The sequence below is a fragment of the Calidris pugnax genome, unplaced genomic scaffold, assembly GCF_001431845.1.
Source record: "Calidris pugnax isolate Ruff unplaced genomic scaffold, ASM143184v1 scaffold107, whole genome shotgun sequence".
In the NCBI taxonomy this organism is placed as follows: Eukaryota; Metazoa; Chordata; class Aves; order Charadriiformes; family Scolopacidae; genus Calidris; species Calidris pugnax.
The window spans coordinates 2,763,557-2,773,159 of record NW_015090901.1 but is presented as its reverse complement, the minus strand read 5'-3'; the positions used below and the strand labels follow the sequence as shown (position 1 = coordinate 2,773,159).

The 9,603-nt window shown below is 59.3% G+C and overlaps 1 protein-coding gene across 1 annotated transcript; it reads right to left on the bottom strand.

Annotated features, from left to right (window-relative positions):
• Positions 1-1,357: 1,357 nt before the first annotated feature.
• Positions 1,358-9,597, bottom strand: LOC106891976 (pepsin A-like). Its single transcript, XM_014948824.1, has 9 exons — positions 9,259-9,597; positions 8,792-8,939; positions 4,956-5,073; positions 4,628-4,746; positions 4,326-4,525; positions 3,145-3,261; positions 2,921-3,059; positions 2,706-2,798; positions 1,358-1,655 (listed from the first exon to the last, which is right to left on the bottom strand). Exons 1-9 carry the CDS (start codon positions 9,312-9,314, stop codon positions 1,506-1,508), a joined length of 1,140 nt encoding a protein of 379 aa, XP_014804310.1. The 5' UTR covers positions 9,315-9,597; the 3' UTR covers positions 1,358-1,505.
• Positions 9,598-9,603: the final 6 nt, after the last annotated feature.

Below are 9,603 nucleotides of genomic sequence, written 5' to 3'. Positions count from 1 at the left end.
GAGTCACCCCTTGGCCCCCCGCGCCCCCCAGCATCCCCCCGGCCCCCCCGCCACCGCCTGGCCCAGCTCCTGCTCCCCAACACAGCCCCCCTCAACCCCTCTCCGGGGAGTTGGGGAGCTGGGGAGCCCCCTCCAAACACATTGAGCCCCCCTGAGCACCCTCCGACCACACTGAACCCCCCCAAGAACCCTCCGACCACACTGAGCCCCCCCGGGCACCCAGGGGCAGCTCCTCTGCCCCCCAACACGCCCTCCTCTGAGGCTGAAGCCCCCCCAGATCCCACAGGCAGCCCCAGCCCCGAGGCTCAGGGACCCCCCGGGGACACGGCCCCCTCTTCTGTGCCACGGGCCAGCAGGGAGAGCCCCACTGGGGCTCCCTAGGGATGGATGGTGAAGAAGAGGAGGAGGATGAAGAAAGGGAGAGGAAGAGGGGATCCTGCAGGACCAGCAGGCCTGGCCCACCAGGCCCCCGGTGGGGCTGGGGGGTGGCAAGCAGATGGGGTGGGCAACAGCATCCCCCCTCCTACGGGTCCATGGCCACCGCCTCTCTCTTGAGGTCCCCGTCTGCCCCACTGAGGCAGGACTGTGGGGCAGGACCAGTCCCCCCCCCTCCCCACACCCCCCCAATCCCTCTGGGTGCAGGATGTGGGGCTGGGAGATGCTCCTGGGGTGCCCTGTGCCAGCCCCCCCAACCGTGGCACGCACCCCCTGGGGTGGCTACCATGGGGAGGGGGCCACCTGCCCTCCCTGCCACCAATAAAGTCACCCTGGTATTTACTCCCTGTCCCCCTGCTCCTGGTTTTGGGGTGGTTTTGGCTAATTTTGGCTGCTCCTGGTCGAGACTTTCCCTGAGTAAATGTCCTGGGAAGCATCTGGGGGGGCAGAGGCTGGTGCTGCCCCAGGAAGGGGCACCTGGAGCACGGCCCTATCCAGGGAGATGGTGACAATAAGGGTCCGTGGCTCCTGGTAGTATCATGGGGGGGTTCTCCAGGTGGCCCCCAGCAGGGAGAGGTGGTCATTAGTGGCACAAAGCCCCCCAGCACCAGGATGGGACCAGGTGGGCATTGGATGCTGTGCCCTGGGCTGGTGTGGGGACAGAAAGCAGTGGCCCTGGGCCACCTGTACATAGTGACAAGCACTGTCCCCCTGGATAAAGCCCCCCTGGGCAACCCAGAGCTCTTAGTGGCTGTGGGTACCTCCACCCCTAGATCTGTGGGGCTGAGGCCACCACCAGGAGGTGGGATAAGGTGATACCCCCTCTGCCCACCCACCAGTGTCCTCTGGCCATGCCCAGGGATGTGGTGGCAGCCCCGGGGTGGCCGTGCCAGCCCTTCCCAGAGGGACACGGCACAAGGGGGGCTTCTCCACACCTTTATTGTGCTCGGTGGCCATGACCAGAGGGGACAGGAGCGCTGGGCAAGGGCCAGCCCTGCCAGCCACCGGGCTGGGGCCACCAAGGACAGCGAGGTGGGCTGCTCGTCCCTGTCCCCAGCGTGGTGGCATGCTCAGGGCAGGCGGGACAACCCCACCATGTTGGTGGCCCTGTTGAAGATGACGTAGTACTCGCGGATGAAGACGTCCCCGAGGATCCAGAGCTCGCCCGACTCGGTGGGGACATCCATGCCTTGGAAGCCGAGGTCGCAGGACCCATTGTTCTGCAGCGGGGACACGGGGGACGGTGGCTACCAGTTGCCAGACACCCCCCTTCCCCACGCCCCTGAGCCCCACCAGCCCTCTCCCCGTGGTGGGATCACAGAATCACAGAATCGTAGTGGTTGGAAGGGACCTCAGAGATCATCGAGTCCAACCACAAAAAAACAAAAAAAAAACAAAACAAAAAAACCAAGAAACACCAAAAACCATCACCCACCCACACAGCACCCCACCACAAACCAGTAATCTTGGGCACTAGAGCATGCCCTGAAGAACCATGTCTACACGTTTCTTAAATACCTCCAGGGATGGTGACTCCACCACCTCCCTGGGCAGCCCATTCCAGTGCTGGATAACCCTTTCAGTAAAGAAATGTTTCCTAATATCCAACCTGAACTTCCCCTGGCACAACTTGAAGCCATTACCCCTTGTCCTATCATCTGTAACTTGGAAGAAGAGACCGACCCCCGTCTCTCTACAGCCTCCTTTCAGGTACTTGTACAGAGTGATAAGGTCTCCCCTCAGTCTCCTCTTCTCCAGGCTGAACACCCCCAGCTCCCTCAGCCTCTCCTCATAAGACTTGTGCTCCAGACCCCTCACCAGCTCCGTTGCCCTTCTCTGGACCCGCTCCAGCACCTCAATGTCTTTTTTATGGTAGGGGGCCCAAAACTGGACACAGCACTCGAGGTGGGGCCTCACCAGTGCCCAGTACAGGGGGACAATCACCTCTCGGGCCCTACTCCCCACGCTGTTCCTGACCCGGGCCAGGATGCTGTTGGCCTTCTTGGCCACCTGGGCACACTGCTGGCTCCTGTTCAGCCGACAGGCGACCAACACCCCCAGGTCCTTTTCTGCCAGGCAGCTCCAGCCACACTTCCCCCAGCCTGTAGCGCTGCAGGGGGTTGGTGTGACCAAAGTGCAGGACTTGGCACTTGGCCTTGTTGAACCTCATCCTGTTGGTCTCGGCCCATCGATCCAGCCTGTCGAGATCTCTCTGCAGAGCCTCTCTACCCTCCAGCAGATCAACACTGCCACCCAGCTTGGATGCTCACCTCTATCACGTAGGCACTGGGAGGCACTGGGAAGGCTTTGCCGTTGATGTGGAAGACGATGTTGGGCAGTCTGCGGGCAGCGCTGCAGCTGATCTGGGAGAGGATGGGGACACGGGGGCAAGTGGCAGTCAACAGCCACCCCAAGAGAGACCCCAGGGAGCGATGGGGATGGGTAAACTCCCCCCAAAGCCCTACGTGGTCCCCTGGGACCTCACCTGGCCCCTGGAGTTGGCGCCGAGGACGCTGAGGATGGTGCCCAGGGCTCTCTCGGGGACGGCCAGCAGCGAGGTGCCCGTGTCCACGATGGCCTGGCAGCCGAAGGCGCAGGCGATGGCCTTGCCGCCGATGGAGACGCTGGGGAGAAGGGTTGTGGGGTGAAATGAGGGGCTGCACCTCCCCAAAACCACCCCACCGAAGGGCAAAATGGTAGCCACCCAACCTGTTCATGGTGATTTGCCAGTAGGTTTCGGCGGAGAGCGGGATCCAGGAGATGCCGTTGGTGGTGTAGAAGGGGTCGATGGCACCGAAGAGGATGAAGCTGCCACTCTGCCCTTCCCTGCGAGGACAGAGCCATCAGGTGGGGCAGTCCCACCCCACCAACTGTCACTTTGCTGGCACCCTCCACCATTGGGGCTGAAGCCGCGTCCCCAAGGAGCCACGGGGCGTCAGGCTCAGAGGGGAGGGGAAAAAGGGGAGAAAATCATCAGCAAGTTCTCTGATGACACCAAACTGGGAGGGCTGGCCAACACTCCAGAGGGCTGTGCCACCATCCAGCATGACCTGGAGAGCTGGGCAGAGAAGAACCTCATGAGGTTCAACAAGGACAAATGGAAGGTCCTGCACCTGGGGAGGAAGAACCCCAGGCACCAATAGAGGTTAGGGGTGGATCTTCTGGGAAGTACTACTGAGGAGAAGGATCTGGGAGTCCTGGTGGATGGTAGGATCTCCAGGAGCCAGCAATGTGTCCTTGTGGCCAAGAGGGCAATGGAACCCTGGGCTGTGTAGGGAAGAGTGTGGCCAGTAGGTCGAGGGAGGTCGTTTTGCCCCTCTGCTCTGCACTGGGGAGGCCACAACTGGAATCCTGCCTCCAGTTCTGGGCTCCCCAGTTCAAGAGGGACAGGGAACTGCTGGAGAGAGTCCAGCGTAGGGCAACAAAGATGATGGAGGGATTGGAGCATCTCCCTGATGAGGAAAGGCTGAGAGAGTTGGGGCTCTTTAGCCTGGAGAAGAGAAGGCTGAGGGGAGACCTCATCTATGTTTACAAGTTCCTAAAGGGAGGGTTGAAGGAGGATGGAGCTGGACTCTCTCCAGTGGTTTCCAGTGACAGGACGAGAGGCAATGGGCACAAGCTGGAAGATGGGAAGTTGCACTCAAAAATGAGGAAGAACTTTATGGTGAGGGTGGCAGAGCCCTGGAACAGGCTGCCCAGGGAGGGTGTGGAGTCCCCTTCCCTGGAGATCTTCAAGCCCCGCCTGGATGCTCCTGAGTGATGTGCTCTGGGCAACCCTGCTTTGGCTGGGGGGTTGGACTAGAAGATCTCTAGAAGGTCCCTTCCAACTCTGTTGAATCTGTGTGAATCCTGGGTTAAAGGCTGGTGGGGGGGGTCCAGCCAGGACTTACTTGCTCAGGTAGACGGAGAAGAGGTTCTCGGCCACCAGGTTTTGCATCATCATGTTGTCAAAGACAGGGGTGGCCCCAGAAGAGGCGATGCTGGGGAACGCCAACCCCAGGATGCCATCGAAGGGGGTGTAGTAGAAGAAAGCCCCGGGCTCACTCTCGGCCAGCCCGAAGATCTGATTGAGGACCTCGATGTTGGCGACCTGGTTGGGAAAAGGGAGTGGTGGGTTTGGGTGGATGATGTCCCCGTGTCCCTGCTCCTGTGGGATTGTGGGAGGGGGGACACCGGTGTGGCCCTGGCTTACGGTGACGGTGTCGTAGCCCAGGACGCCGTACATGCTGCCGGTGCCGTAGGCGATGTAGAGGCTCTCGTTGGTGCCGATGAAGGTGGAGGATTGGGCTGGGTTGAAGCGGTTGTGGGTGGCTGAGGGCACAGGAGGGAGGTGGTCATGGTCCATCCTGTCCCCAGGGACAAAGGGTGACCCTCCAGTGGTCCCCCATCACCCCATATCCCTTGGGAGGGACAAGGTGGAGCCGTTCTCAGCTCCCAGCCCCACCATGGGTTCACCAAGCCCAGGGCTTTCCCTGCCTTCGTCCCTCACTTGGTGGCCACGGGGGCTACCAAACACCTACTGCAGGCAGGGCTGGAGCAGTAGACCGAGGGCACCCACAGGTTGGAGGAGCCGGTGTCAAAGACAACGGTGAACTCCTGGGCTGGGGTCCCGATGGAGATGGTGCCAAAGTACTCATTCTGTCAAAACGGGACGGGTAAGGGGCTAGTGGGACACATAATTGGCTAGTGGGGTGGGTGAGGGACTAGCAGGTCAGGTAAAGAAGGGATTAGAGGAATGGGGAAGGGCTAGGGGAAAGGGTAAGGGGGAAGGGCAAGGGGCTAGTGGGTTGGGTAAGGGGCTAGGGGGTCAGTTAAGGGGCTAGTGGGTCAGGTAGGGGCTTAGGGGGACGGGTAAGGAGCAGGGGGAAGGGTAAGGGGCTAGTGGGTCAGGTAAAGGGCTAGGAGGATGGCTAAGGGGTTAGGAGGTCAGGTAAGGGGCTAGTGGGTCAGGTGAGGGGTTGGGGGATAGGTAAGGTGCTAGTGAGTCAAGTAAGGGGCTAGGGAGAAGGGTGAGGGGCTAGTGGGTCAGGTGAGGGGTTAGGGGGATAGGTAAGGGGCTAGTGAGTCAAGTAAGGGGCTAGTGAGTCAGGTAAGGGGCTAGGGAGAAGGGTAAGAGACTAGGGAGTCAAGTAAGGGGCTAGTGGGTCAAGTAAGGGGCTAGGGGATCAGGTAAGGGGTTAAGGGGATGAGTAAGGTCTAGTGGGTCAGCTAAAGGACTAGAAGGATGGGTAAGGGGCTAGTGAGTCAGGTAAGGGGCTAGGGAGAAGGGTAAGAGACTAGGGAGTCTGGTAAGGGGCTAATGGGTCAGACAAGGGGTTAAGGAGATGAGTAAGGGCTAGTGGGTCAGGTAAAGGGCTAGGAGGATGGCCAAGGGGTTAGGAGGTCAGGTAAGGGGCTAGTGGGTCAGGTGAGGGGTTAGGGGGATATGTAAGGGGCTAGTGGTGGAGGTAAGGGGCTAGTGGGTCAGGTAAGGGGCTAGGGAGAAGGGTAAGAGACTAGGGAATCAGGTGAGGGGCTAGTGACTCAGGCAAGGGGCTAGGGAGAAGGGTAAGGGACTAGGGAGTCAGGTGAGGGGTTAGGGGGATAGGTTAGGGGCTAGTGGTGTAAGTAAGGGGCTAGTGATTCAGGCAAGGGGCTAGGGAGAAGAGTAAGGGACTAGGGAGTCAGATGAGGGGCTAGTGGGTCAGGTAAGGGGCTAGTGGGTCAGGTGAGGGGTTGGGGGATAGGTAAGGTGCTAGTGAGTCAAGTAAGGGGCTAGGGAGAAGGGTGAGGGGCTAGTGGGTCAGGTGAGGGGTTAGGGGGATAGGTAAGGGGCTAGTGAGTCAAGTAAGGGGCTAGTGAGTCAGGTAAGGGGCTAGGGAGAAGGGTAAGAGACTAGGGAGTCAAGTAAGGGGCTAGTGGGTCAAGTAAGGGGCTAGGGGATCAGGTAAGGGGTTAAGGGGATGAGTAAGGTCTAGTGGGTCAGCTAAAGGACTAGAAGGATGGGTAAGGGGCTAGTGAGTCAGGTAAGGGGCTAGGGAGAAGGGTAAGAGACTAGGGAGTCTGGTAAGGGGCTAATGGGTCAGACAAGGGGTTAAGGAGATGAGTAAGGGCTAGTGGGTCAGGTAAAGGGCTAGGAGGATGGCCAAGGGGTTAGGAGGTCAGGTAAGGGGCTAGTGGGTCAGGTGAGGGGTTAGGGGGATATGTAAGGGGCTAGTGGTGGAGGTAAGGGGCTAGTGGGTCAGGTAAGGGGCTAGGGAGAAGGGTAAGAGACTAGGGAATCAGGTGAGGGGCTAGTGACTCAGGCAAGGGGCTAGGGAGAAGGGTAAGGGACTAGGGAGTCAGGTGAGGGGTTAGGGGGATAGGTTAGGGGCTAGTGGTGTAAGTAAGGGGCTAGTGATTCAGGCAAGGGGCTAGGGAGAAGAGTAAGGGACTAGGGAGTCAGATGAGGGGCTAGTGGGTCAGGTAAGGGGCTAGTGGGTCAGGTGAGGGGTTAGGGGGATAGGTAAGGGGCTAGTGAGTCAGGTAAGGGACTAATGGGTCAGGTAAGGGGCTAGTGGGTCAAGTAAGGGGCTAGGGGATCAGGTAAAGGGTTAAGAGGATGGGTAAGGGCTAGCAGGTCAGGTAAAGGGCTAGAAGGATGGGCAAGGGGCTAGTGAGTCAGGTAAGGGGCTAGGGAGAAGGGTAAGAGACTAGGGAGTCAGGGAAGGGGCTAGTGGGTCAAGCAAGGGGTTAAGGGGATGAGTAAGGGCTAGTGGGTCAGGTAAAGGGCTAGGAGGATGGCCAAGGGGTTAGGAGGTCAGGTAAGGGGCTAGTGGGTCAGGTGAGGGGTTAGGGGGATATGTAAGGGGCTAGTGGTGGAGGTAAGGGGCTAGTGGGTCAGGTAAGGGGCTAGGGAGAAGGGTAAGAGACTAGGGAATCAGGTGAGGGGCTAGTGACTCAGGCAAGGGGCTAGGGAGAAGGGTAAGGGACTAGGGAGTCAGGTGAGGGGTTAGGGGGATAGGTTAGGGGCTAGTGGTGTAAGTAAGGGGCTAGTGATTCAGGCAAGGGGCTAGGGAGAAGAGTAAGGGACTAGGGAGTCAGATGAGGGGCTAGTGGGTCAGGTAAGGGGCTAGTGGGTCAGGTGAGGGGTTGGGGGATAGGTAAGGTGCTAGTGAGTCAAGTAAGGGGCTAGGGAGAAGGGTGAGGGGCTAGTGGGTCAGGTGAGGGGTTAGGGGGATAGGTAAGGGGCTAGTGAGTCAAGTAAGGGGCTAGTGAGTCAGGTAAGGGGCTAGGGAGAAGGGTAAGAGACTAGGGAGTCAAGTAAGGGGCTAGTGGGTCAAGTAAGGGGCTAGGGGATCAGGTAAGGGGTTAAGGGGATGAGTAAGGTCTAGTGGGTCAGCTAAAGGACTAGAAGGATGGGTAAGGGGCTAGTGAGTCAGGTAAGGGGCTAGGGAGAAGGGTAAGAGACTAGGGAGTCTGGTAAGGGGCTAATGGGTCAGACAAGGGGTTAAGGAGATGAGTAAGGGCTAGTGGGTCAGGTAAAGGGCTAGGAGGATGGCCAAGGGGTTAGGAGGTCAGGTAAGGGGCTAGTGGGTCAGGTGAGGGGTTAGGGGGATATGTAAGGGGCTAGTGGTGGAGGTAAGGGGCTAGTGGGTCAGGTAAGGGGCTAGGGAGAAGGGTAAGAGACTAGGGAATCAGGTGAGGGGCTAGTGACTCAGGCAAGGGGCTAGGGAGAAGGGTAAGGGACTAGGGAGTCAGGTGAGGGGTTAGGGGGATAGGTTAGGGGCTAGTGGTGTAAGTAAGGGGCTAGTGATTCAGGCAAGGGGCTAGGGAGAAGAGTAAGGGACTAGGGAGTCAGATGAGGGGCTAGTGGGTCAGGTAAGGGGCTAGTGGGTCAGGTGAGGGGTTAGGGGGATAGGTAAGGGGCTAGTGAGTCAGGTAAGGGACTAATGGGTCAGGTAAGGGGCTAGTGGGTCAAGTAAGGGGCTAGGGGATCAGGTAAAGGGTTAAGAGGATGGGTAAGGGCTAGCAGGTCAGGTAAAGGGCTAGAAGGATGGGCAAGGGGCTAGTGAGTCAGGTAAGGGGCTAGGGAGAAGGGTAAGAGACTAGGGAGTCAGGGAAGGGGCTAGTGGGTCAAGCAAGGGGTTAAGGGGATGAGTAAGGGCTAGTGGGTCAGGTAAAGGGCTAGAAGGATGGGCAAGGGGCTAGTGGGTCAGACAAGGCATTAAGGGGCTAGGGGGAAGGGCAAGGGCTTAGGAGGAAGGGTAAGGGGCTAACGGGTCAGGTAAGGGGCTAAGGGGAAGGGTAAGGGGCTAGTGGCTTGGGTAAGGGGCTAAGAGGACAGGTAAGGGGGCAGCCCCCCCAGTTGCCAGCCCCCCAACCCCGCCACGCTCACGTCCAGGTAGTTCTGCAGGGGCTCGGCGTTGATGCGGGCGGGGAAGTACTTGGAGGCCAGGTTGAAGTGGTGCTGCTTCAGGTAGGTCTCCAGCAAGCCCTGCTCCCTCAGCGTCTGCCGCAGGGACTTCATCTTCTTCAGAGGGACCCTGGGGACAAGGAGGGGACAATCCATCACCGGGGAGTGGGCAGCGAGTAGTGCTCGCCCCATCTCTTGGACCCAGGGGCCACGGGGATGGCTTGGTGGGGAGGGGACTGGAGGTTGTCCCCCTCTATCCCTGCTGGGAATGGTTTGGGTTGGAAGGGACCTTAAAGACCATCTAGTTCCATAGGCAGGGACACCTCCTTAGTAGACCAGATTGCTCCAAGCCCCATCCAACCTGGTCCTACCTCCCCCAGTATGGATGCTAGGGGTTCCTCAGGACCCGTGGTGGCCTCGTGGCCACCTCAACACCCTCCGTGGCTCACCTGTAGCCGAGTCCGTGGGCCATGGCCACCAAGGCAAGGAGCAGGACCACCTTCATGGTGTCTTCTACCGGCCAACAACTGAGGCGAAGGGACACACCAGGTACACCACGGGTCCTGGCCCCAGCTCCTTATATCCTGGCCAGGCTTGTTTGGCCACCGTCCCCGATAAGAAAGGCAAACGGCTCCGGGGACAGTTATCACAACGTCCTTAAGGGAGAGGAGGAGGGGGGGGGAAATGTCAAGTTGAGGGTTGGCCATCATTCCATGGGGTCAAACACCACCATCGGGACACGGGGATGCTTGGGGGAGGCTGGAAGAGAAGCATCCCCACCCCCAGTTACTCCA